Consider the following 26,551-nt stretch of genomic DNA (forward strand, 5'->3'; position numbering starts at 1 on the left):
CAGGCCCAAACAGTGCCACAGGTACACAACCAGGTCTCTCTCCATAAGACCGTCATCCTCTCTCGCTCACAGAGACCGAATACTTCAGAAAGAAAACCGTTCATCTGTCTGGGTCATATTCAGCATCTCTGGTGAGCACTTGATTCTTTTCTTTGACTGGTGGTTGGCCAATGACCAGTGATAACAGAACATAAAATGGTAACTTTCCTTGCTGCAGGTTATAATATCTGCTTTAGTTTTATCCTAATGACCGTGAACATGGTTACCCGTTCAATAGAAAGGTGACAGTATTTACTTTCACAGGTTATTACTTAACTTTCATACAAATAAAAACGTGGCCTCATACTTTTAGGAGCTATTGTAACTGTTACATATGACACATATAGTCATCTATTCTAAGTATGTGTGTATTTTATGGAAGTGTACATATACATATAATCATATATGGGCTTTATTGCTTTGTTAATGATAACTGAAGAAAGGTTTCTTGTGGCCGCCCGGCTTGTCGGGTCAGTTACTGTAAAGAATGTCATTAAGTTAAGTTTCTTTTCCTCATATGTTACTGTATCGTCATACTATAAAATATTTTGTAGCATAACGGGAAAATAATCGGATAACCCGCTTTACCTGTTAAAGCATACAAGGAGCAGTGCATTAGTAATATGGTTTATATATGAATGACCATTGTTTTAAAAACAAAAGCGTAGCACATTACACAATAATGTGTTGAATTAAAATGCCAGGTCATTTGTTAGGTAACTGTGATCTTTAGAGGTCTACATATTACAGAGGTTTATTGTAACTACAGGGTCACTGTAAAATAAAATGTTGTGGACTTTAAAATTGGTAATAATAAGTCATTTCAATTTACTGTTTTTTAGGGTTATGACTGGAATAGGGATTAATTTTTAATAGTTAACATTAGCACAATCATTTTGATGACGTAATGTAAAAATTTTAACAACTTTGCCACACTACTCTTTATGAATGTGATTAAATCTGTATCTACATCTTATCATTATATTTAAAGCAGTTTAAAGAGTGTTTCTACCTGTGTATTGTTGTATGGGATCATATTAAATGTTTTTAATCATATTCCATATCATAGTAAAACAAGTAAAAATAGTCTAGTTAAGAGTTCTAGTTTTGTTTTTAGTTTTATTAATATTTTAAATCAGCTTTTAGTTTATGTGTTAATTTTAGTCATTTTTTTAGGAATTTTGTTGTATGCTTTTGTCATTTTATTATTTATTTGTTTATTTGTTTATTGCTACATAAGATTGATTTATTTTTATTTTATATTTTGTTTATTATTATAATTTGAGTGCCTTTAACTTTTTGCAGTTTATTTCTGAGCCAACATTTAAATTGTTTGTTTAGTTCAAGATTTTCCAATCATTTTCAGGCCAATATTTAATTTGATTTCAATAAACAAAAATGTTTTCAAAGTTTTAATTTTTGTAAACTAAAATGACCTCGGTAATGGTTAAATGTCATGTTGTTACTACGACAGAAAATAACTACATAAACTAAACAAAACAACTTAGAAATGCGTTGTGAACATTTTTTTAAACTTTAGTTCAAAAATTAAATCTAATAAGCTTCCAGGTCACTTGAATTTACACTGTTAAACTGACTTAAATATATAGTTGCATTTCCCATCATTTAAAAAATCTAGTTTAACCAATTTCAACTTCATTTTATAAATTAATTTAATATAATTTAAAATCGTATGACTTGTATAGCCAATTTGCTTTAACTTAAAATTTGAATTGTATACGTGAAGTTCACAGAGCTACGGTTTGTTTCTCACTGTATTTTCTTTAAAGAGAGGCAATAAACCATTTTACAAAAACTTTCTTCCAGGACAAAACATATCTTTAGTCCCTATAGAATATCCTTTATTTGAGCTGGGTGTGATCATGATGGCATAACACCCCTCTCTGTTTTACACGCATTCCATAAAATCATCATCTAGGTTATTAGAGGATCGGTAACAGACAAATATAATTCAAATATCAAGTAGACATTTTCTGTTGATAATATACACAAGAGTTGGTTTGGATTACAATACTACAACGTCCAACTAAACAGGCTGACAAGCCTTTCAATGAATGTCAATAAACTCATATTTCATTTTCTATAACCAACACTATTTCTCTATGATAATAAAAATGGAGTCCAAATACTTTTTATGAAATGACTGTTTATTCCAAAGTGGTTTACGTGCACGAACACACATCGTGCATTCCCTGGGAATCGAACCCTTGACCTTGATGTTGCTAGCACGATGCTCCACGACAATGCATTCCGACTATAAAATGATCCAGATATTAAAGTGTCTCTAATTCTCCTAACCCTATAGATCGGGCGATAAACGTTTTGACTGAACCATTGATCTAACTGAAGGACAGTTGGACCTTCATGCATGCAAAACAGTCCGACACGGCGACACATTCCTGTGCAAATGTGACGGCGTGTGCGGTTGAGCGTTGCACAAAGGTCCTTCACTGATCATACAATGCCTTTGTGTGTACAGTGTGAGGGGTGTTTTTTTACACCGATGGCAACTGCAGATGGCATAACATCTACACGTTAATTACACAGTCGTTTGTGACATTGAATGACTGTTTACTGTTGCAAGAATGCAGTCGAGTGTGCTTGTACTGTCCCATTTATCACGTTTCATCGCATGACCGGGTTTTGAAAGTTTCAGCCAGAAGTGAAAATGTTGCGCGTTTATCTACATATTCCGTTTTTAAGAATTTGCAGCTAAACGTGAGCAAAACCTGAGTGAACCTTTTTAGTTGACATTCTGATTTGAAGTTTTCAAATCGGTATTCTGTTTGGGTTAGGTTAAAGCATGTATTAAGACTTAAAGGGATAGTTCACCCCAAAATGAAAATTCTGTCATCATTTATTTACTCACCCTCATGTCATTCCAAACCTGTATGACTTTCTTTCTTATGCAGAACCCAAATGAATGATGGTAACAGAAAACCGTTTGGCCCCATTGACTTGTATCCATACAATAGAAACAGTTTTGGGTACCAACATTCTTCAAAATATCTTCTTTTTTGTTTTGTAGACTAAAGAAAGTCATACAGGTCATAAATATGTGCCAATAAAGATACTCTGTGTTTTTTCAGCATTGGATGATGGTCCTTCAGGCCAGCAGTGTCATGACTATGAGTGTTGACAACCAGTTACCTGCCACATGGACAACCCACTACAGCTGCCCTGATGGTAATGTGTGACTCTCAAACACCAGGAACAAAATCTTACAATCACACTCAGCTTTACATGCAGAAGGATTTAATCTAGAAAAATACAGAATCCAATGCAATTCCAGTTGTGATACACTATCAGACTTTAGTAGACTTTACATGTTGTTTATCTACCACGAGCAGAGAGTCTTTCTGACACGTTAAACATTTACTGCGGTGGTCACTGCTATAGGTTATCAGTTTTGTGCACAGTAAACCGTGCTAAGAATGATAGAGAAGCGATAAGGAATGTGATTTATGCTCATGTGCAGTACTTTTTACTTTAGTTTGTGTGACTAAATCATTTATAGCATTAGTTTCACACCTGCTTATAAAGATGCTGGTCACAAGCGTATGATGGATACTGGTGTCTCCTAACAACATCAATTTGCACCTTTAACCCGCATCATTAACTCGCATCCCCAGTTTCCACGGTGACGTCCAGTTACACGGGTCATCTCTCGTCTCAAGATCTTCACCCACAGAACTGGTCAAAGTACCAGGTCTGGGAATGGCTCCAGCAAACGTTGGACATGCACCAGATCGATGCCACCAGCATTCCCTTCCAGAACTTCGACCTGGATGGGAGACAGCTTTGCGACATGAACTACCAAGACTTCACGCGGGCGGCCGGATCCGTCGGTCCCATTCTTTTCCAAAGCTTGGCTGAAGTCAAGTGGAATGGTAAGAAACATAAGTTAAGATTTAGCTAACTTGAGCTTGATAGTTCAGCCAAATATGAAAATTCTTTCATTATTTACTCACTCTCATGTCATTCCAAACTTGTATGACTTTCTTCTGTAGAACACAAAAGAAGATATTTTGAAGAACGTTGGTAACCAAACAACATTGGGCCCCATTGACTGCCATTGTATGGGCACAAAACCACAGACATTTCTCAAAATATCTTCTTTTGTGTTCCACAGAAGAAAAATGTCACATACAGGTTTTGAACGACATGAGGGGGAATAAATAATGACGATTTTTTTATTTTTGGTTGAACTAACCCTATAAAGCCAGTAGTTTGACACTGTTTTATTCTAATGTGTTGCTAAAATGAATGAAATCTAGAAAAACATACACATATGTTGACATATGAGAACAGCACCGACAAGTTAAACTGGTTCGCAACAGCAAGATGTGTGTAATGACTCAGAAACCACAGTCGTTGGAAAACATGCGCTCCGTGGTTATTTAAAATACATTAACAGCTGTCTAGACATATTTACTCAAGAAGAATTTTTCTTCTCTTCCTTGTTTTTTTTCTTTCACAGTGCAGTATGGTCAAACAGATTTGTTCATGCAGGGGGACATTAAAACAGAAATTGATGGTGAGTAACCGCACACGAAGCAAAATAAAAGCGCTTTTGGTTTCCTATAATCCTATAAGTATGAAGGTGAACACGGATTCATACATAACCACGGCTGACTTCACCTTTACAGCAGAATTTCATTGTTCGATCCCTCCCTTCAAAGAAGAGTCCAGCTTTTACAGCACATCAGGTCGACCTCAGAATAAATATATTTGATCCTTATCTTATATGTCTATATGACAACATGTTGGTTTAACCAAATTCGTTTTTCCCTTCTAAAGACCTGTTTGACCTCAAAAGCTCATTGCAGCCCAACATCACGTTGGCCTCCCCAGCTCCTTCAAGCCCAGGTGAATGATTTGAATCCAAACGTAATCCTAATCGACTAATCCACATATCAAAATACACTTTCTCCTTTGCTCTCTTGCTTGTACGTAATAATTTACACTGGGTTATTTTCAACCCAGCGTTGGGTCAAAAAGGGACGAACCTAAGGTAACCTATGCTAGGTTGATTTAACCCTAAAGGCTGGGTTGTTTTAATCCATTGTTGGGTCAAATATGAACATGTATGGGGTTCATTTAATGGCTGGGTTCGTTCCTTTTTGACCCAATGCTGGGTTAAGATAAACACATGTATACCTTGATACTATACAATTATACACATACAAACACTTTAAAGATATTTCAAAGAACATCATCATTTTACCACGGCACACTTCTAACAAGCATGGTATTATCAGCATGTGCTTTTCATTCATACAAAAGCTCCACTTTACTAATATGACACATCAAATAGCACAGCGAGTATATTGAACATTATAAATACTGCAAAGTCTGTATGTTTAATCATCATTACTTCATTTGATTCTCGTGTATGAGATTTAGTCTATTGTGCCGTTTAAATGTGGCATGAGCTTCTTCTTTTCATTTTGATTCTGTCTTTCATTGAAATTCACTGGAATGAAAGGTTCAATTGATGAATGGTTTTAATGGAATGTGCCCGAGGTCTCGCTGCAATTGCTCTTTGTATACTGTTAAAGAGTTAAAGAAGTTTATCACTATCACCACCTACAGACACTATATAAGATAAAAGTAATACGTACATTTATGCATGTATAAACCATCTTTACTGTGCATATGATTTTCCTGTCCCATATATTGTGGTTGTAAAGCTCCAAAAAGCACAGCAGAGTACCATAAAAGAAGCTGTGTATGACTTTTTCTGTATATTTTAACCCACACAATGTTCTAATGCTCGAATTACTGTAGCTTTCACATTTGGTTGCATTCGAAATGGTATGAGGTTCACTGAAAAAAACGTAATTTTACAGAATTTTACTGTTATGCTTTTTACAGATTTTTCATCGGAAAAATGTTACTGTTTTATTTACAGTTTTTTTACACATAATTTTTGAAACACGGTCAAAAACCGTCAAAAAGACTGCTAATTTACCAGAGATACAGGTAAAACCTGTAATTTTACAGCTTTTAAAATTTCTATTTTTTAACAGGATTTTTATACAGTCTATTTTTGAAATACAGTCAAAAACCGTCAAATTACAGAAAAACACTGCAAATTTAAAAGAAAAACAGGGAAAACCATGTTATTTTATGGTATATTTCTGGCTCCCCAGCTGCCAGAAAATTTCAATTTTTTTACAGTCTATTTTTGAAAAACGGTCAAAAACCGTCAAATTACAGAAAAACACTGCAAATTTAAAAGGAAAACAGAGGGAAAACCGTGTTATTTTACGGAATAATTTCTGTTTTTACGTTTTTTTACGAGATTTTTTTACAGTGTTGGTTAGATAAAGACATTTCATCTATTTCATTTATTAAATAATTTGTTTCAACTTTTTTCTTGTAGACCCCAAGCGGTCACGCGGTCGCTCTAATCAGGTTAAAAGACACAGTGAGTATGATGTTTTTCTTATTTCTCTTCCCTGAAGTGTTTCCACAGAATGCGCCCTGCACTTCACCTCGTATCAAAAACCCGTATCACATACCAAAACCCTAAAGTCAGATTCTTTCTTCTTTTCATCTTCCCGCGTTCGCGCGCTTCGACAGACCCTCGCGGGACGCACCTGTGGGAGTTTATCCGAGACATCCTGTTGTACCCGGAGCGTAACCCCGGCCTTATCAAATGGGAGGATCGTTCAGAGGGGGTGTTTCGCTTTCTCAAATCCGAAGCCGTGGCCCAGCTGTGGGGAAAGAAGAAAAATAACAGCAGTATGACCTACGAGAAGCTCAGCAGGGCGATGAGGTACCTCACTTTAAACTATAGTATCCTGCTAAAAAAATAATCGCTCTTCTTAATGTGCTCAGAGTAATATCCAGCAGATTTACTGATGTGAGATCTGTTTTTATCTTCTCACATCTGAAGGTATTATTACAAGCGAGAGATCCTGGAGCGGGTTGACGGACGCAGACTTGTCTATAAATTCGGCAGGAATGCTCGAGGATGGAGAGAGTCTGAAAAGTGAAGGACTTTAAGTTTTGAGCTTCCATGTAAAAAAGTTTATTTATGACATTATGGCTATTTGAGTTAGTTTTTCGAAAGACTAATAAACTGTTGTGTTTATAAGAATCGTGCACTTGTCTGTGACTTTGTTGTTTGAGTTTATTTTCTAGTTTCGTAGAAAAGTGCCTGACACTAAAAATGGAAATGAAGACGCTTGTTGTTGTTTACATTTGCATGTCATTTACATGTAACACTCATTTATTTGAATTTGAATGTACATTTCTGTATCTGTAATGTGAAACACTGTTTGATCATTAAAAATGTTAAAAATTGTTTAAAATGTCGTCTGACTTGCCTGACATACCTGTACCTAGAGTGAACTCTTGCAATATAGAGAAAATGTTCCTTCAACCAGATGAAGATCCTTAAAGTGATAGTTAACCCAAAAATAAAAGATCTGTCACCATTGACTCACCCTCTTGTTATTTCAAACCTGTATGACTTTCTTTCTTCTGCAGAACTCAAACGATGATATTTTAAAGAAAGTTGGGAACCGAACAGCGCCGGCACCCTTTCACTGCTATTGTATGGATACAAAACCAATGCAAGTGAATAGGTGCTGGTTACCAACATTCTTCAAAATATCTTCTTTTGTGTTCTGCAGAAGAAAGAAAGGCATACAGGTTTAAATTGACAAGAGGGTGAGTAAATGATAAGAGAATTTTAATTTTTTGGGTGAACTATAATAGCAGGAGAAAAACACATTTAGAAGATTCTTGGTAAAAGTAAAGGAGTAAATATGAAGGAGTCGGTAAAAAAAAGTACTACACCAATAGCAGGGTCGCGATATATTTTTAATAGGTTTTGTGGAGTAAATGTATGACAAACCACAAGTCACCATGTTTTTTTTTTGTTTCTGCTGTCCATAAGCTGAGACTTTTGCAATTGCATTCATAAAAGCACAAATAAAACCATTTTAAAATTCAATTTTGATTTCTTATTGATTATGGACAATGTAACTTTGTTCCACCAGAACACTAAAGAAGATATTTTAAAGAATGTTGGCGGTACCCATTGACTTGCATTGATTTTGTGTCCACACAATAGAAGTTAGACAGGTACCACTGTTGATTGGTTACCGACATTCTTCAAAATATCTTCTTTGGTGTTCTGCAGAAGAAAGGTTTGAAATGACAAGAACGTGAGTAAATGATGACAGAACCATTTTGGGGCGAACTATCACTTTAGTTCATGTTTGTAATATTGTGATGCATTGCATGTCATCAAATTAACGTTCAATATTCAAGTTTAATTCAAGTTGCAAGAATTTCTAGCAAAGAACTGAACACATAAAAGGAAAAAAACGTATATATCATTCTCTAGAAGATGAATTTCAACCTGATTGAACCGGAGGCTTATACTGTCCAGGTGTGATGGGTGAGGACACAACCTTCACAGACGCCGGGACAATGCCGGACGTCAAGCAAGTCTTTAATTTTCTTTTTGTTGCTGGGACGGCACGATAGCTAATGATTTCCAGCAGCTGTGGCCACAGATGTTGTCAGTCCTGAGTTATGTTAGATAAGACGAAATGCCAGCGAGTTAATTGTCCCACCACGTGTGTCACGGTCACAGCGTTGCCACCTCCGGACAACAGATAACCGGATCCCTGCTGCTCCCTGAGATAAGAACCGCTGACACGCTCCGGCTTTGCTTTTTGTCTTGCTGTCAGATTTTTCATAGGCAAATTCCTCTCTCTATTTCCCTGGCTCTCACCTACCAAACCTTGTTGCTTTCTGGAACATTATGCTTGTTTTATAAAGGTGGTTTTACAGAGATTTGCTTTTACTTTTTTAATCCTTATCTTTATCCACAGTCAAAACGTTTGCCGCTCTCTTATGTCTCCACCTGGGAAAACCAAGTCCTATTTCAGAAAGAGACAGCACTGCTTGTCAAACAAGTTTAATGCATCGGTAGTCAACATTTTATGATAAAGTTCCTGTAACAACGAGTGAAGGCCATGAATGTCCATGAAGGAACTAAAAAGCATCAGAGCATCAATGAGACCGCTTATTTGATAAAACATTATATAGCATTATAAGAATTTGAGAAATTTTTAGGGGTTCATTATTGCACTGCACTTTTGCTTTTTTAACATGAGCTGGCATATGTTTTTATATACTATAACGTATATGTAAATATATTACAGATAAAGTCTTCAAAGCTTTTCTTAAACACATTCAAGTGCGATCAAACTACAAGTCTATTTTTCTCTAAACCATAGGTGAATTGTTTACAAATATATAATATTTTGTGTACAAAAACCTGATAATGAGTTTTTATAGCACAAGACAAAGACACAAGTTTGGTCTTATTGTAGATTGTTTTCTTTGGCAAATGTGCTTTAGTGGCCCGTTTCATAAAATCTCACCCCAAACACATCTTTATCCTCAGCATGAGATAGCGCTCTGTTTTACATGCCACCCGTCGACCAATCACCAGTGCAATATCTCCAAATACTACAGTGATTGTGAACTCATTTGAATGTGTTTCATTATTTAAAACAAGCCGATGGCAGCAGGGAGAACAGGGAAGAGATGGCAGATAACTGCAGCTATAAAGACAGACTCGATTCCATCAGCTGATCTCTGATCAGAGAAGGCTTTGTGCACACTGGATCCATGCATCTTATCTCTTTACTCCACATTCAAAAGACTCCTGTGAGGATAGGTGCGTTAAGTTTAGCTGATAAAGAAAAAACCGTCTGGGCATCGGGATGTTCTTTGACAGAACAACATCAAGATTTTCTAAAATCATTTTTTAAGACATTGTATGACAAACAAAAACGAATAAACCTTCGCAGACCCCTTGAAAAAGACCGGAGAGTAAACATGGTATATTCCTTACAAAAAAAGAACAAAAATATTCATGTGTGCTATTACAACACTGTAAAAAATCAGAGGCTGAGAAAACGTAAAAGTCTAATTTAACAACCCTAGTAAAAAACAAATTATTTAAAATGCATTTATTTCATAATAAGTATAGTTTAAATGTATTAACATATTTACTGACATGACTTACTGATATATTATAATTAAACTTCTTTGGAGTACTATACACAAAGCACATTTCTTCATATTAAGCCTGTGTTTGAATAAAGATGTGTTCTAATGTCACTTTTGATGAGGATTTTATAATAAAATCAATCTTTCAATGCAAGATATTTAAAGTGTACCTGAAGCGTACTTGCAACAGTTCCACTTTAGCAAAATCAAATACACTTAAATGTATCTTTAGTTGGACTTCAGCACTATTTCTGTACAATTCAACTATATTAAGTACAAAATTAGTTGTTCCAATTTAGCAGACTTTAAGTGGGCTATACCAATTTATACCACAAATGCAATCGCAGTGTATTGTTATTAAGTACATAAGATGTAAATGGATTTGCAGTATGCTTAGAATGAAATAAATGTATTTCAAATACATTTTAGTATATTTATTTTTCACTAGGGAAACCTAGTCCAGTAAACAAAATAATATAAATCCCCTTTCTACTAAAAATTCTTTGTTCAAGTTAGAGAACAGTTTAATTTGTTTTGTTTTTTTACAATGCATACTTATTGTAAACTAAAAATAAGAACGTTAACTTAAGGTTTATTTTATGTACCTCTCAGAGAAAACGTATAGTTATAAACTAATGTACTTAAAGTATACATAAAGATACACTTTTATAACGTTGGAGAATTTAGTCCCAAGTATAGGGTTAAAATAGTACACTTTCAAGTAAGTTTGTGGTTTGTACTACATCATCTTTTGCTTAAGTACACATCTAAGTATACCTAGTGTATGATTGATGAACTTTCTGCATAAACATAAGATACTAATACTGCCCACTGTTACATCAATTTTAAAACTCAAGCTTTATTATTACATTTTAAAATTCTATTACGAATAATAGAATCAACACCATTTATAGAAATTTGTTCAGACAGGTTTCTGTTTACCTAGAAACTCAACATCAGTTTTTGTAACATTACTCCTCATGACAAATGATTAAATGTCAAACAGGTGAAACCTGTGCATGTTGGCAGAGAATTTTAGTTTCCTGTTAATGTCTGATGTCAGTATCAATGAAGGGTTTTCCCCTTCATACTTCACCCACATATGCAAATATCAACAGCAACAACATCACACTTAATTATTTCCTGGTCCAGAATCATACATTTGGTAAAATAAGAGAATTTGTTTAAGAGAAATAGTCATGAAATAAAATTATTAGCTGTCTTCTAAAATGAACGCAAGAAGACAGTTTAGTATAAAGGTTTAGAATGAATAATGTTATTTAATCTATGATTTTAGTTAAACAGGGACCATTCGCTTTCAAACACTGTTTTTTTGTTGTTATTTTGTTGAACTACACCTAAACTGTTTTTGACAGTGAACACAAGACACGTTAAACACTTCTAGTAAGTGTGCCACTAAATGTGTGTAAAAATATCACAGTGTGAATTCACACGTTTGTCATTAGTTTCAGGCAATTGTCCTGTTTTACTGACTCATCAGGTAATAGTAGGACGCTTTGTACATTATGTTACTTTTGTGGTACTAACATAACCCTATAAATAAAATAAGAAGTAAAAGTTGTGTTATGTTGACAATGTTAATGACTGACAGCATCAGTCACTATTTACTTTTATTGCTTTTTTCAATACCATGACCGAGGTGGTCAGTCCCTAACAAACTGAAGATGAAGCATACAGTGGGAATTCATTAATATTAATACTAATATGTTTCTGTTAGATATTTACGTATAAAAAAGGTCTTAAATACAATCATGGGTAAAACTGTTATACAATTTTCAGTAAGTTTTACTTATTTCAAGACTGACAACGGTCAAACAGGTGCATGGTAATGTTCCTTTGAGACCACTAGAGGTCACTGTAGATAACACAATTTGATCAATGAGAATGACATGAATTGTTCTCAAATAATCACATCTCTGTGGAGTTTCTTTTTTCGTTTCTTTTTTACTTCTCTAAAAGTTGGCAAAACCAACATAAAACTGATGATCAGGCACTCAAGGTTAAATCAAACCAAAAAATCTCAACAAGAACAGAGGAAAATTATGTTAAAATAACACATTAGCCTATAAAATTGTATATAATTGTACCGTGTTAAAAATCAGTTTAAACTGATTTATTCAATTTTGACTGAATATAAACGTAACAGAATAATCTACTGCGGATCAAATGCGTCTGTGTCGTGAGTAGAGCGCCCTCTGCTTAAGTGACGTCATTTACAGTTTGTTTTAAATATAATAAATTCTGTTATGTTTGTTTTATATTGCATTTCATGACCCATGTTTTTGTTTGTGAAACATCCAGGAGATGTTTATAACAATGATATTGTGGCGATTTTTAAAAGAGTAATGCTTGTTTTTCTGGACTATATTTTCCATGTTCCTTTGAGGACTGGAAGTCCCACCCCCTTGTATCTGTGGAGCAAAATGTAGAGTTCTGTGATACGACAGATGAGATGTCGTATATAGTGCTAAACCAATCACAGCAAACAACGAGTGGTTCAGAGGCGGGACTTCATGGACTACGTAGCCCATGATCCTTTGCCGTGATCTTCGCGATCCGTTTTAATCGCATCATACAGGAGCTTCTGGAATAAAACTGGAGGATAGAAACTGGTTGTGTTTACATGATTTTCTGTCCCTTCCTGAAATCAGAAGGACGGAATAGTGATGAAAATGGACTTAAATGTCATCATAGAAAAGATGGAAACGGGCGATCAGGACGCCGCACTCACAGCTTTACAGATGTATAATAAAGAGGTAAATTATATCAGTCTAACATCCATATTTTAGGATGAACTGTTGATTTTTGTTCTATTAAGGAGAGCGTTTACAGTCAATATGTTATAGTTTGCTGCGCTGTATATTAGACATAGTACAGTAATGTATGTTTTCATAATGTATGAACACAAAATCGATGAGAACGTCTCATGGGCAGAATGTTACATTGTGTTTTGCAGGGTTGTTGTAAATGCAAATGCAAATTAATTTGACTAGTAAACAGAATTAAACGTGTAATGTGTGTGTTTATCAGATTCTGTATTCTGTTTAATAATATTTATTTATTTAATAATTTTAGCAACAAGGAAAAATATACATAAAGTAGGCCAGCATGGGAAAAAATAGAAGAGAAAATATGTAATATATAGTAGTATATAAAGAGGATAGCATAATATTATTACAGAAAAATGTGAATAGAATAGAATAGATACTGTATCCCATGGTCAGGAAAGAAAATCGTGTTGTCAAGCACCTTATTCTTTACAGTAGTTAAACATCAATTTGCTTGAAATTCAGCTGATGGGTTCTTGTCCTTTGTTGAAGACAATGCAGGATGCACACACTATACTGGAAGAGTTTTGTCGGTGGAAAAAAGTCTTATAGAGTCATACAGGTTAAAGAACGTTGGTTGACGCAGATGGGATTAGGACTCAAATAGATTTCTCAGGTTGATCCTGATGGTTTGTGAGGTGGAATCATAGAGATTCGTGCAGCTAAGTGCTGTAATCTTCCATTAGGACAGAATTAATATTGCTATCAGTGATAAGCAGCATTAATGTAACATTTATTTTACAGTCTTTAAATTGCCTTTGGGTTTTCCTATTGCATAGCACACACATATATATACTGTATATATATATATATATTCAATTCAATATATTATATATATGCATTTCTTTAACATATGAAACATTTGAAACTTTTTCATGTTGGTGATCTTTCCCTTTTAGAAGTCACAGTGTTTTTCGTTTACCCCCGGGGAAGAGGACGACAGAGAGGTAGGCCTTATTGACATCATACAGTAATGCAAGCAGTCAGCGATGTAACCCAGAGCCTGCTATTTATTGCTTTCTCCCAGCCACCCTTTGTGATACCAATTTTTAATATAACAAATCTTCACCATCGATTCACAGGACATAAGCTTGTTTGCTTTATTTCGTTTAATGATTCATGCTTGGTTTCACTTGATGTGTACTTGTTTTTTTGCATGCGTTTTGTGGTAGGATGGACATTTGCCAGAGGTACTGTACATGTGCAGCTCAAAGTTGTAGTGCAGAATTACTGTAGAACCCAAAATCTATTTTTCATTTCTGATTGTCTGACAGTACAGACTAGATTAATCTGGCAGTTTGACTTTGCAGTGAAACAAAGAAGGTTTTATAGTGTCACATGACTGGAACAAAATATAAGGAAACCTCCTTTGGGATTTTGTAATGTAACACTGTGTTGAGATGTTGACAAAACATCATTTCATGGGAATCAGTGTGGTTCAGAAACAAGCCGATGATAAAATCACATTTAATCTCTATACTATCTATATAGGTTTTTCCGATGCATTTGCTTTGTTGAACAATATTTTCCCATTTCCCATGTCTAATTTTTGGTTCACGTCCAGTGTAAAATCCCACTGGGAACCACGGGCCTTATACAGTATGTGATGGACTAAATGGTCGCTGATGTTCACTGTATTTCTCTCTCTCCTCTCAGAGGCTGGGCGAGCTGGTGCTCGGCTTCCTGGAGCGAGACCTCCAGCCGTCCTGTCAGCTGGCATGCCTTGAAACCATTCGCATCCTGTCCCGCGATAAGAAGAGCCTGGCTCCGTTCGCCACCCGCCACACCATGCAGGTACTGATCCGACACGCCGGACTTGGGCAGGGGGAGGGCGGGATGCCCGAGATCCCCGACTTGGAGGTGATCGTGGAGGCCCTGAAATGCCTGTGCAACATCGTCTTTAACAGCGAGGCGGCTCAGGAGGCGGGGGCGGAGCTTCAGCTGATCATGGGATTGGCCAAGAGGCTGAAACAGTGCCGTGAGCCGCAGTGGAACCACGACGTGCGATTCTTCGACCTACGACTTATGTTTCTGATCACCGCCCTGCGCGTGGACGTCAGAGCCCAGCTGGCACGAGAGCTGCGGGGTGTCGGTCTCCTATCAGAAGCTCTGGATGCCACGCTCAACCTCTGCTGGCCCGACATGTATGAAGTGGCACGTGCAGGCGTGGATGGGTCCTCGGAGCTCCCACCGCTCGGGAGGCAGGAGACGGAGCGAGTCATGGAAATCTTGAAGATTCTGTTCAATGTCACCTTCGATTGCAACCGACGTGATGTGGACGAGGTGAGATTGATGTGTTTGGCTTTATCACATTTGTTTATTTAGTTGCCTGTTGTTATTGATTTTTTCGTGTATTGTTCAAAACCTGTATATGACTCTTTATTCTGCAGAGCACAAAACAAGACATTTTGAGAAATGTCTCTGGTTTTGTGTCCATACAATGGAAGTTAATGGGGGTCAGTGTTGTTTTGTCACCAACGCACTTCAAAATATCTTCTTTTGTGTCCTGCAGAAGAAAGAAAGTCATACAGGTTTGGAATGACATGAGGGTGAACATTTTCCTTTTAACGTTGCTTTTGAGCACAACTATATGTTTTTGTGTCGAATGGCAGCAATATATTGATATTTCTCAAGCATGTAATTTTCACTCCAATACTCCAAAATGCTATTACAGGAAGAGTTCACCCAAAAATGAAAATTCTGTCATCATTTACTCACCTACGAGTTGTTCCAAATCTGTATGAATTTCTTTGTTCTGATGAACACAGAGAAAGATATTTGGAAGAATTCTTGCAACCAAACAGTACTTGGCCACCATTGACTACCATAGTAGGAAAAATTTGTTTATAAATGTTTTTGTTCTGTTGAACACAAAAAAGATTTGGTTCCAAAATGGGATAACTCCGTTTTTAAACATTTTCAAAAATCATGTTTTTTATTGTGCATTCCAATTGATATCAATTAAACTGCAGTTGGTTTGTTTTGATTTAAGGCATAATAACAAAAAATACAACAAATGAACACAATAAAAACACGATAACATAATAAAAACAATAAAAACAGAGTTATCTCATTTTGGAACCAAACTCTTCATATTTTGAAGAATGTACTAGGAAAGCAAACAGAGGCACTTTTGACTACTATTGTAATTTTTCCTACTATGGTAGTCAATGGGGTCCACGAAATGTTCGGTTACAAGCATTCCTCCAAATATCTTTCTCTGTGTTTGTCAGAACAAAAAAAAATGACACCGATTTGGAACAACTCGAGGGTGAGTAAATGATGACAGAATTTGTATTTTTGGGTGAACTGTCCCTTTAATTAATTTTGAAGAAATAGTTTAGCCATGTTTTGTACATAATTAGAAAATCTCCCTCTGACATCCAATGATTGTTGGCTTTCCAAAATGTAACCTCCCATGATATCTTGCTGAATAAGCATTACGTAAGAGAAAAAATTTTCTCTTGTGGTAAATAGCAGTGTAGAATCAGATGTTAAGCAGATGTAATGCTGTTTCATGGGACTTATGTTGTGCTGATGTGTGCGTCGCAGGAGGAGGCGGCCACTTACAGACACCTGGGTGCCATTTTGAGACACTGCCTCATGAGCACTTCGGAGGGCGAGGAACGCACGGAGGAGATGCACAGGTACAATCGCGTACACACACGAACAAACATAGACACACAAACACACACGACAGCGTGGATGTAATACAGCTCCATGTAGACATTTAAATATGCAAAACACGATATAATGTGAAGTTTGACGCAATGACACAGTTTGACCCAGCTGTGTGTCTCGCCCTCATTTGTAAAGATTGCTAACAAACACTACTTGTGACTGGAGAGTGATGAATTAGGTTGTCCCATTAAAAGATCTCCCTTGATTTATTCATATTCTTCAGTTAAATCTGATATGAACTTGTTTTACAGCCACACTGTGAACCTACTAGGGAATTTGCCTCTTCCGTGTCTCGACGTCTTGCTCATGCCCAAAGTTGAGCAGGGGTCTATCGAGTACATGGGCGTCAACATGGACGCTGTCAAAGTTCTGCTGCACTTTATGGAGAAACGGCTCGACAGGGTGAGCATTCTTTACGCCTCTGTCTTGCTAAGAAGAATATAAACACTAAGACGTTTGAGTGTCAACTACATTGAACTGAATTATTTGGGTAATATCTTGTAACCAAACTATGTTTTGAGAGTGATTTCAGTGATATACAGCCGGTTTCAGCGGCAACAACATAAGCAAACGTTATGCGGCCAAACTTCTGTGGACACACTTCCAGACCTCTGTTGAGTAGTTGAATTTAACACAATAATATACAATATAATTATTCATATAAATAAAATATAAAATAAATTGTAATATTATAAGCAAATTAACTTTGGACCAGGCGAGTGCGACCGATGAAACCATCTATAGTGTTTGCAGTGATTCAGTTCGAAATTTGTTTTGTCGTGCCTAGTGAGGTTGAGATGTAACACCTGCGATTCATTTATTTGTGCTATTTCTCTCCCAGTAGCCGCTCTACACCTGTTTTTGTCGCGGATTCAGTTGTTATTGTTTCTGCCCCGGGCGTTTGGGGAATTTCTCCACCAGGACGGAGCTCAGGAGCTAAACAGTGTCTCCTCAATGTCTTCTCTTGTGGGCCTCATGTTCTGTTTCTAGGAAAACAAGCTGAAGGAGACCCTGCTGCCCTCATTAAACCTCCTGACGGAGAGCGCCCGCATTCACAGGGAGACGCGGAAAGTCTTACGAATGAAGGTGAGATTCGTCTTAATGTGGTGATTTTCATTGGGTGTTATTTTAGATTGTTCTAATAAAGTTGTGCACTCACACTTGTATGTGTTGTCAGGTTCTTCCACCGTTACGTGACGTCAAAAACAGACCCGAGGTCGGTAACGCCATGCGGAACAAACTGGTGCGTCTGATGACCCACATTGACACAGATGTGAAGCACTGCGCCGCTGAGTTTCTGTTTGTGCTGTGCAAAGAAAGCGGTATGTTTATTGTTATTACATCACATTTACAATCATATTAGAAACAGAACCAATTTTTGTTACCAATATTTGTTTAAATAAATAGTGATACAATATAATAGCCCTTTTTGTCATGTCTCAGTTTCAAGGTTTATCAAGTACACGGGTTACGGTAATGCAGCCGGGCTGTTGGCTGCTCGGGGGCTGATGAGAGGAGGCCGAGACCCCGGACACTATTCAGAGGATGAAGACAGCGATACAGAGGAGTACAGAGAAGCGAAACCCAAGTATGCAACAGTAAATATAACAAAACCAGTCATCTAATGAGAAACAATCTTTGATAAACTAACTGGACTTCATTGAAAATAAATGTAAAGTTGATTTACTTGGGTGAAGAATATGCGGTATACAACAGAGCAATCATACCGTTGTGTTTTAATGTCCATGTCTTAATGTAATGTTAGAGATGTTGGTTATGTTCATTATGCCCTACAGTATTAATCCAGTGACTGGACGTGTGGAAGAAGAGCAGCCCAACCCTATGGATGGAATGACAGAAGAACAGAAAGAATATGAGGCCATGAAGTTAGTCGACATGTTTGATAAACTCTCAAGGTACCCTACGGATTATTATTCATATGTTTATCAAAATCACAGCACTCCTGCATTTGTCGTATTGCTTCATTTGACAAACACTAAGTTATCCTGTTTTCTTTTCAGAGAGCAGGTGATCCAGCCAATGAAAATTGGAGCTGACGGTAAAATGACGTCAATGGAACCACAAGAATTCCATTATTTAGCACAGCAACAATTCGGAGAGTCTAATAATTCAGACAGCGACAGCGATACAAACTAGCAAGGATCCTGAAGTTCCGACAGTGGGATATTTGGAATGTTGCAGTGCAATAAAAAGCACTCGAGTTTTTAAAAAAAGTAAAAAATAACTTTTGGTGAATGATAAGAAAGAATGAAATCTTCTGACCCATAAGGATTTAACTGCTTGGTTTTATTTCTATGGAAACACTTGGTGAATGATATTTTCAATTCATTTGAGGTTTATTGTGTCGTCCTGTCAATAATCTATTCTGTACAATGACTGTGAAAAGATGGTTTGGTTACACTGTGGTTAGTGTTTAACATAAGAGAAGTAATTAATGGAACTCTCTTGTTTTTGCAACAACGTATCATTTCATGAAAGCACAGATATTATTTTATTCCAAATATAGACAGTGGCCTAGGTAAAATGTATTAAAACGAATGAAGACTGAGAGAGAGCAGCTTTATTTATTTATTTATTTGTTCTTTATTTGTTTTTAATATGAAATGAGCTGACCAGGGAAAACTGTTATTACAACTAAGCAGAGTTTATGAGATGATATATTTTACGAAGAATATTCTTCCGTTTTTAAGGAAACATTTTAGTTTGCCCAGGAGGATATAAACCCTCCATCAGCCATTTCAGTTCTGTGAAAAGATTTGTATTATTAAAATGACTTTTCTGTATAAATAGTGCTTTTTGTTCTGTGTGCTAAAGGGGTGATTGCTGTATATTGTCATCAGTGGCCACATAGCTTGTGTAGTATTTATAAAAGACTACAGGGGAATGTTATATTTAACATGATTTATATCACATTGTGTTTCAAGAACTTTATTGTAAGATCAATAATAAAACAACTGAATTTGTTGTTGTCTCTTATCTCTCTCAAACAAACAATAATTTACATAGTTCCCATTAACATCATGAATTTACTGGTAATTAAAATACAAATGTAAAATGTTTTACTAATGTTTGCATTTATAAATATGGATCTTTTTCTTACCTTATTTTTATATCGTTTTATATGCCGAATCGCGTGTCATCCCGATCGTGACGTAGCCAACGGAAAATAGGAACTTTTATAGGTATTTTTATCTTTTCAAAACTCTGTTACATTAGTAATTAGAGTCATACATTCACTGTTACAGTTACAATAACATCAATAAATAATTTTACGGGAAAAAATGTAATTTTATTGTGGTGTGCATGTGATTTTGTTGGTTGTAGCCGGAAGTAACGTTATTTGATCTAAAAGAACCACCCGGTAGGAGAACCACTAGGTTAGGGTTAGAAAATATCACTAACCTAAAATAAATATCAGTGGAAGTCTATCTTATTAATATACGTAAAACGTGTGAGACAAGTACTGTAGAGCCTGTAAATGTACCTTTACTCCGTTCCTCTAGGTGGCGGCAGCGCAGTATTCTCTTCTGCATCTCTTCCGTTCACGGGTGCAGATTAAGTCGTGACAGCAGCAAGAAGCGCTTTATTATTCTCACTCAAACACTGAAAACATCGAAATTCAAGATGAAAGATCTGATGGGATATCTCAAACAGCAGCAGAGCAAGAGTCCGACGCCTGAGATGGCTTCAGAGTGGCACTCACTGGAAGATCTGTACAACAGAAAGTATGAATGATGTCTATGTGCGCTAGCTGAGTCATTTAGCATGCTAGGCTACTGCAGCTTTATACCACAAACTCCACATATATACATCACTTCATGCAAGTTGAACTGAGTTTTTAGATAATGTCGAACTTTTATTTGCGTAATTTATTTATTTGGTTGATGTGTTATTGTCAATTTGCGTTATGTTTAAGTGATTTATCAAGCTATTAGTGAAATGTAACATCACTTCGTGGACTGTTGTTACTCTGATGTTTTTAAACTGACATCAGATTCCGATCAAAAATCGATTTTATTATAGTTCAGTAACGTGGTTACCATGTTTGCTATTTAACTATTATGGTTAAAATGTGATTACTGTAGTGAGACCGTGATGAATATGGGGTTACCTTGGCTTTACTACAAATACTGTTGTCAAACTTTGGATGCTGTAGTAAAACCATGGTTAATGTTTGTATTAATTCAGTGTATATTTATTTGCTTTTTTTGATAGATTGTGGCACCAGTTGACTCTGAAGTTGACAGTCTTTGTGCAGAACCCATATTTTGCCAAAGGAGACGGGCTCATTCAGGTGTGATATCAAATCTGAATTTAGCTTTTATGCACGATTTAAGAATGTGATGGGCAATGTTTTGAAAGTTTATTTTCTCATTTTTCCACAGCTCTATGAAAACTTTCTCAGTGATTTTGAACACAGGTGAGATGCCTGTGTCTGAGCAGACCTGTCAGTGCACATCTAAGCCAGTATTCAAAGATATTGATGGTTTTTGTACTACAAAGCAGTTTATCAGTGTATTAACATCAACTCACCTTTATATACTTACATTTTTGCAAGAAACTTTTATCTGCCTCTTTCCAGTTTAATTAAAATGTATTAATATTTTTTGACAGAATCAACCCGTTGTCTTTAGTAGAAATCATCCTTCATGTTGCCAGACAGATGTCAGGTAGCTGCTCTTGAATTTTATCCTAAAGAGATCTTGTGTGCATTTTCTGTTTGTGGTTAGTTAGTTTCTTTATAGAGCCGAAATGAAAAGTGAACAGAAAAGGCATTGACTAATATTACTTTTGATAGTTCTTGATAACATATTACTTGTATTGTTCATCAGTTGTAAGTTAATTTAGAATTGTGATGTGTTACAACATAAATAAATAAATGTTTTTCAACAGAACCAAATACGGCCATTAGCTTTCTTGAGAAAACGAAAGAGAAGGTAGGATGTTTCTCTACGTTTGCATGCTCTTACTAGACTTTTACATTAGATATTAAACCCATTGTGTTGTTGTGACCAATCAGGTGAAAGTCAGTGATGAGGCCGTCAGCTTATGCAAAACGTCTATTGGCACTCTCAAGCTCGACATCAACGATCTCCCAGCGACAAAGGTCTTTTTTGTTCCTATTACAAACCCATTTTAATCTGAGGCTTGTGTTCCTCAAATAGTCTCATTCATAATGTGAAATCACTCTTGTAGAAATTAATCGAGGAGGTGGAAGAAATGCTGAACAATCTGCCAGGTGTGACATCAGTACACGGGCGATTTTATGACCTGTCGAGTAAATATTACCGCATCATTGGGAACCACGCTCTGTACTACAAGGACGCCCTGCGGTACTTGGGTTGTGTGGAGGCCAAAGACTTGCCAGGTAGATAGCGACTGCTATATAACACTTGTGTTTAAAGACCTTTAAAGGGGTCATATGACACGGCTAAAACGAATATTATCGTTTGTTTTAGATGTAATGCAATGTGTATACACGGTTTAAGGTTCAAAAACGCTGTATTTTCCACACACCGTGCATGTTTGTAACTCCTCTTTGCCCCGCCTCTCTGAAACGCGCAGATTTTAACAAAGCTCATCGCTCTGAAAAGCGAGGTGTGCTATGATTGGCCAGTTAACCAGTGCGTAGTGATTGGTCCAATACTGCAAGCGTGTGACGAAATGTAACGCCTCTTACCATATTTGGAACATCAGGTTCCAAAGCAATTGTACTGACAGGTACGCCCATCTTACTTGCGTATACATTTGGGCGGTCTTAGTCAAATCATACTACGAACTGACGTAGATTTGTGGAGGTGTGGTTACACGAGGCGTTTCAGGAAGGTCTGGGTGAGCATTCGCTTTTAGATAGAATGCATCTTTTGTTCTGACACTTTCATTTTTGCAATTTTACGTCTCTAATACATGTGGGCAACACACCAAAGACACAGAAAAACAGGTATTCGTGCCATATGACCCCTTTAAAGACACTCCCCCTCTAGTGGTGTCTCTGCCTCATTGCAGGTAGAAATGTAGAGAGATGCTTATGCTGTTTTTCACTCATTGTGATTTTTCTCGCCACAGAGGCAGAACAGCAGGAAAGAGCCTTCACGTTGGGTTTGGCAGGTCTGCTCGGAGAGGGTGTGTACAACTTTGGGGAATTGGTGAGTGCCTGCAGCACACTGCCTCTCGGCTATATCAGTTTCATTTGCTTGCACCTGTTAATCTGGCACGATGTGTGGTTTTGTGAGCTGTAACAACAATATTGGATTTTTAAAGCTGATGCATCCAGTCCTGGAGTCTCTTAGGAAAACGGACAAACAGTGGCTGATAGACACGCTCTACGCATTTAACGCAGGCAACGTGGAGAGATTCCAAGCCCTGAAGTCCGCCTGGGGCCAACAGGTTCGCAAACAAATTTTATTAAAAGCTCATTAGAAAAATATCAAGGTGTTTCAGTGCAGATGCATTGAAGAGAATGCAGTGTAAATGAAGAAAACACTGTGAATCTGTATGACGTAATCAATAATGGTGAATTGTTTCTCTCCAAAGCCTGATCTTGCCGCTCAAGAGGCCAAACTCATGCAGAAGATCCAGTTACTCTGTGTAATGGAGGTATGCATTTAAAAAAGCCAAGATAGTTTCTTAAGTAAACTTATTGTAGTGTTACTTTTACACTAGTACTAACAAAAAGTTAACAATTATCTTGAATAATAGATGACTTTCACAAGGCCAGCCAACCACAGGCAGCTGACCTTCCAAGAAATCGCTCAAAGTGCCAAAATTCAAGTGAATGAGGTTTGTATCTTCTCCCTAAAAACACTAGTGTTTTCCCCAAATACCATTCATTAGAAACGTCATGTCATACTTCATATATGGTATCTTTGATGTGCATTAGTTACCAAAAATATACTTTAGATTATGTAATAATTATGAGGGAATACTCTGATGTTTAATCCTGGGAATCTGTCTAGACGTTCCTCTGATTATCCCTGACTATCCTTCAGGTGGAGCTGTTGGTGATGAAAGCTCTCTCCGTCGGACTGATCAAGGGAAGCATCGATGAGGTGGACAAGAAAGTTCACATGACCTGGGTTCAGCCCAGAGTACTGGACCTGCAACAGGTACTCCCACCTCAACCACAAACTCCATAATATGATTTGCAATATTATTGGGTTATAGGGACTTTTTTCCTGATTCATGTTTACCGAGTGTTATTCCCATCTCCACAGATTAAGGGCATGAAGGACCGTTTGGACTTCTGGTGTGGAGATGTGAAGAACATGGCCATGCTGGTGGAACAACAGGCTCAGGACATCCTTACTTAAAAATATTAGAAATCAAATTATCCATTGTATTTCATTCTGTGTCTCGGATCTATGTGTAATACGTCAGTATCTTCATTATGCTATTAAAGCTATTTGTTTACACAATGGTTCAAATGTGTTTTCTTTTGAATGCGTTTCTGATTGAAATGGATGTTCATCTTTACTGTTTGGATTTTTTTCTCTATACCTGAAGTTCCTGAACTTAACTGTACTCGGATAACTTCCAAAAAAAAATCAAGAGCACAAATACACATATTTGTCAGAGCACAGTTTAACTAAAAGCTTTTATGAACATGTACTCCTGTTGAACTCCAAAATCTAATCTAAAATGCAGTTACTCCCACACATCCTGTTCTGGAACAGTGGATGCTGTGAGCAATACAAAATCACATTATTACCATTATTTTATGTTCCAACCTAAAATAATTTGCATGATGCATTGACATTTTGGTAAGAATTTTGCTTACCATGACTTATCGTGTTTTTTTGTATCTTTGTATGTATATGAATCTTATATGTGAATTTGTACATTTATTTTTGAATCCGTACCATTCATTGGTATGCTACAATGACTTATAAAGTAATTATCAAAGATAACCTTCAAAATTCCAAAGACCAACTCATCATGTATTGCTACCACTAAAGAGGCGTTCTGTTTATGCCTGTAAGTCTGTCTATAAAAGCATCTTAGTCTTCAAAGCCTAACTCGATGCAATTAACCTCACTACAAAGAAAACAATTTGATTTGGGCTGGATCTTTCATTCATGTGCATGAGTTTGTGTTCCTTCAAAGTGTTTGGGCGAGACAGTTCGATGTGGCTACTGTTGTTAACAGAAATGCAAGAATTAAAATAAGATGGCTATAAAACAATGGCTGTAAATTCTATTCTCTACTGAGCGATAGATTTCATTGATTGAGACCAGTTGAGGCATCGAATACATTCATTTATTTCTCAAAGATTAAATAGGTTTGGTAAGGAGGAATGCTTCTGGTTTATTCTGCTGCTGCACCAGGACCTTTCTTGTAATCCTCTAGATGTGACAGGATCCATCCAGAGGGCCCCAGGATGGTCACAAACATGGTCACCAATGCGATTGCTTGCTCCTGCATGAAAGAAAAACAGTTAAGCATTAAGTGTATACTGTTGTTGTAAGCTTGTACAATTAAGTGCATGCAAAAAAACTTTTTTAAACATATCAGCATAGGCAAAAAATTTAATTAATTTTAAAAATACAATGTTTTAATAAAATCTTTAATCATATAAGATAAATAGGATTGTTTTATGACTGAGGATTCAAAAAAGCAACAGGCCCTACGATCAAGTTCAGTTGATACAAAATAAGACCAAAAGAAATAAAATAATCTTAGGCTGGCTGTATTTTTGGTGTTTTTCCTCTCGGGACTGTGCCATTTTTATAAGTGCGTAGATATTTGACATTCGATATTTTGAATCGACCAAGGTCACAAAATTGGACGTTTTCCAGATAAACACAGACCTCCAAGGACACAAATCGTAGATTTCAAACACATCTATTACAGACTCTAAAATGACCCTTTGTTACTATATCTGTGAAAATAAAAATATTAACAACCGAAACCATTTGAGACGCGCCATTTCCACACACGCGCACCATTCCAAATGTACGTGCGGGCGGAAACACGATCAATGGCGTAGCCTTGTACCGTTTCGCTTTTAATCACAACAGCCTTCATTTAAAACAGCTAATCATAACAGACTGTCACCGTTTCATAACCCAAACTATTAAAATGATCATGCCTATATTAAGGAAAGGGCGTTTTTGCGCAAACACATGGTGCGCTCCTCAGTCTGGTTACAGTCCGCAACAGTTCATACTCACCCCAGTGGATAGCACATGTTTGGCTGGCTTGGCTGAAATGTTGGCTTTAGGTATGATCTGATGCTTCATCGCACCCCTCAGCAGGTTGAAAGAGCGACTCAACCCAGACATTGTTTTTCTTAGGGGGTGTGTTGCGCGGTGGATGTATCCAAAGTGTATGCGTCAAGTGCGCGCGGCTCGAGCGGTCTGCTCTGAAGTTATGCCCCGCAGAGAAACAGAGCTGGCACTTCTTGTTCACCTGCCAAGTGCTATTTAAGTTCAGGAGGAAAAAAAGAAAAGCAAATAAAAGAAGGATGCGTGCGTATACCAATCGGCTGCGCGTAAGATAAGCGCGCTTTATTTTATTGGCTGTGCGCAGCCGACACGTAGCTTCAGTATGAAGAGCGCAGAACGGTTTCAATTGGCAACTGCGCTCGTATTTTAGTGTCTCCTGGAATAAACACCGGCCCACCAGTCCGTGTTGTTGGCAGACCGGCCGATAAAGGATTTTATTGCATTCAGCCTTTAAAACGCCGTCATGGAGATTCAGTATACGCTTGTTTTTCTCTTGACTGTATGGACGTGTGTGTTTTCTGTAGGGACACATATATCGTCATATGTGCATACATTTCGACATTACACTTAGACATTACAGTTCAAATCTTGTTACACAGAGATGTGTGAGAGGTTTTTCCACATGAATATGACGGGGCAGCAGGAGGCCATTTCTCTCCGAGCAAACAA

General features: G+C 36.9%; 4 protein-coding genes across 5 annotated transcripts; 3 read left to right on the plus strand and 1 right to left on the minus strand.

The window, feature by feature from the left end:
• On the plus strand, positions 1-8,008 carry ehf (ets homologous factor). 2 transcript variants are annotated; one of them, XM_057329882.1, is made up of 9 exons: positions 1-131; positions 3,150-3,246; positions 3,693-3,950; positions 4,541-4,597; positions 4,710-4,769; positions 4,861-4,929; positions 6,449-6,493; positions 6,649-6,844; positions 6,965-8,008. In XM_057329882.1, the coding sequence occupies exons 2-9, from the start codon at positions 3,156-3,158 to the stop codon at positions 7,062-7,064; spliced, it is 876 nt and encodes a 291-aa protein (XP_057185865.1). In that variant the 5' UTR covers positions 1-131; positions 3,150-3,155; the 3' UTR covers positions 7,065-8,008. The 2 variants fall into 2 exon arrangements, with proteins under 2 accessions (XP_057185865.1, XP_057185866.1); XM_057329883.1 differs by lacking the exons at positions 4,710-4,769; positions 4,861-4,929.
• Positions 8,009-12,662: 4,654 nt separating this feature from the next.
• ric8a (RIC8 guanine nucleotide exchange factor A) lies at positions 12,663-19,622 on the plus strand. The gene is made up of 10 exons (XM_057330452.1): positions 12,663-12,884; positions 13,856-13,903; positions 14,613-15,239; positions 16,509-16,603; positions 16,889-17,039; positions 17,628-17,723; positions 17,815-17,959; positions 18,081-18,225; positions 18,434-18,553; positions 18,659-19,622. The coding sequence occupies exons 1-10, from the start codon at positions 12,795-12,797 to the stop codon at positions 18,792-18,794; spliced, it is 1,653 nt and encodes a 550-aa protein (XP_057186435.1). The 5' UTR covers positions 12,663-12,794; the 3' UTR covers positions 18,795-19,622.
• Positions 19,623-20,178: 556 nt separating this feature from the next.
• psmd13 (proteasome 26S subunit, non-ATPase 13) lies at positions 20,179-24,073 on the plus strand. The gene is made up of 13 exons (XM_057330476.1): positions 20,179-20,383; positions 20,874-20,952; positions 21,044-21,078; positions 21,273-21,328; positions 21,552-21,595; positions 21,679-21,765; positions 21,855-22,026; positions 22,725-22,804; positions 22,920-23,045; positions 23,193-23,255; positions 23,358-23,438; positions 23,648-23,764; positions 23,873-24,073. The coding sequence occupies exons 1-13, from the start codon at positions 20,283-20,285 to the stop codon at positions 23,966-23,968; spliced, it is 1,137 nt and encodes a 378-aa protein (XP_057186459.1). The 5' UTR covers positions 20,179-20,282; the 3' UTR covers positions 23,969-24,073.
• An 819-nt stretch (positions 24,074-24,892) lies between these two features.
• On the minus strand, positions 24,893-26,092 carry LOC130552258 (cytochrome c oxidase subunit 8B, mitochondrial). The gene is made up of 2 exons (XM_057330477.1): positions 25,829-26,092; positions 24,893-25,073 (listed from the first exon to the last, which is right to left on the minus strand). Exons 1-2 carry the CDS (start codon positions 25,937-25,939, stop codon positions 24,963-24,965), a joined length of 222 nt encoding a protein of 73 aa, XP_057186460.1. The 5' UTR covers positions 25,940-26,092; the 3' UTR covers positions 24,893-24,962.
• Positions 26,093-26,551: the final 459 nt, after the last annotated feature.

This window comes from Triplophysa rosa, linkage group LG3 (genome assembly GCF_024868665.1).
Source record: "Triplophysa rosa linkage group LG3, Trosa_1v2, whole genome shotgun sequence".
Lineage (NCBI taxonomy): Eukaryota > Metazoa > Chordata > Actinopteri > Cypriniformes > Nemacheilidae > Triplophysa > Triplophysa rosa.

What these genes read in the sequence shown, in the direction of transcription:
- ric8a (XM_057330452.1), top strand. Translation starts at nt 12,795, where the DNA reads ATGAAAATGGACTTAAATGTCATCATAGAAAAGATGGAAACGGGCGAT. An exon ending in TACAGATGTATAATAAAGAG is followed by an intron (nt 12,885 to 13,855) that starts GTAAATTATATC and finishes TTTCCCTTTTAG; the next exon opens with AAGTCACAGTGTTTTTCGTT. An exon ending in TACAGAGAAGCGAAACCCAA is followed by an intron (nt 18,226 to 18,433) that starts GTATGCAACAGT and finishes TATGCCCTACAG; the next exon opens with TATTAATCCAGTGACTGGAC.
- psmd13 (XM_057330476.1), top strand. Translation starts at nt 20,283, where the DNA reads ATGAAAGATCTGATGGGATATCTCAAACAGCAGCAGAGCAAGAGTCCG. An exon ending in CTCAGTGATTTTGAACACAG is followed by an intron (nt 21,079 to 21,272) that starts GTGAGATGCCTG and finishes ATTTTTTGACAG; the next exon opens with AATCAACCCGTTGTCTTTAG. An exon ending in TTGAGAAAACGAAAGAGAAG is followed by an intron (nt 21,596 to 21,678) that starts GTAGGATGTTTC and finishes GTGACCAATCAG; the next exon opens with GTGAAAGTCAGTGATGAGGC.
- ehf (XM_057329882.1), top strand. Translation starts at nt 3,156, where the DNA reads ATGATGGTCCTTCAGGCCAGCAGTGTCATGACTATGAGTGTTGACAAC. An exon ending in CCACTACAGCTGCCCTGATG is followed by an intron (nt 3,247 to 3,692) that starts GTAATGTGTGAC and finishes TCGCATCCCCAG; the next exon opens with TTTCCACGGTGACGTCCAGT. An exon ending in CAGCTTTTACAGCACATCAG is followed by an intron (nt 4,770 to 4,860) that starts GTCGACCTCAGA and finishes TCCCTTCTAAAG; the next exon opens with ACCTGTTTGACCTCAAAAGC.
- LOC130552258 (XM_057330477.1), bottom strand. Translation starts at nt 25,939, where the DNA reads ATGTCTGGGTTGAGTCGCTCTTTCAACCTGCTGAGGGGTGCGATGAAG. An exon ending in AACATGTGCTATCCACTGGG is followed by an intron (nt 25,074 to 25,828) that starts GTGAGTATGAAC and finishes TCTTTCATGCAG; the next exon opens with GAGCAAGCAATCGCATTGGT.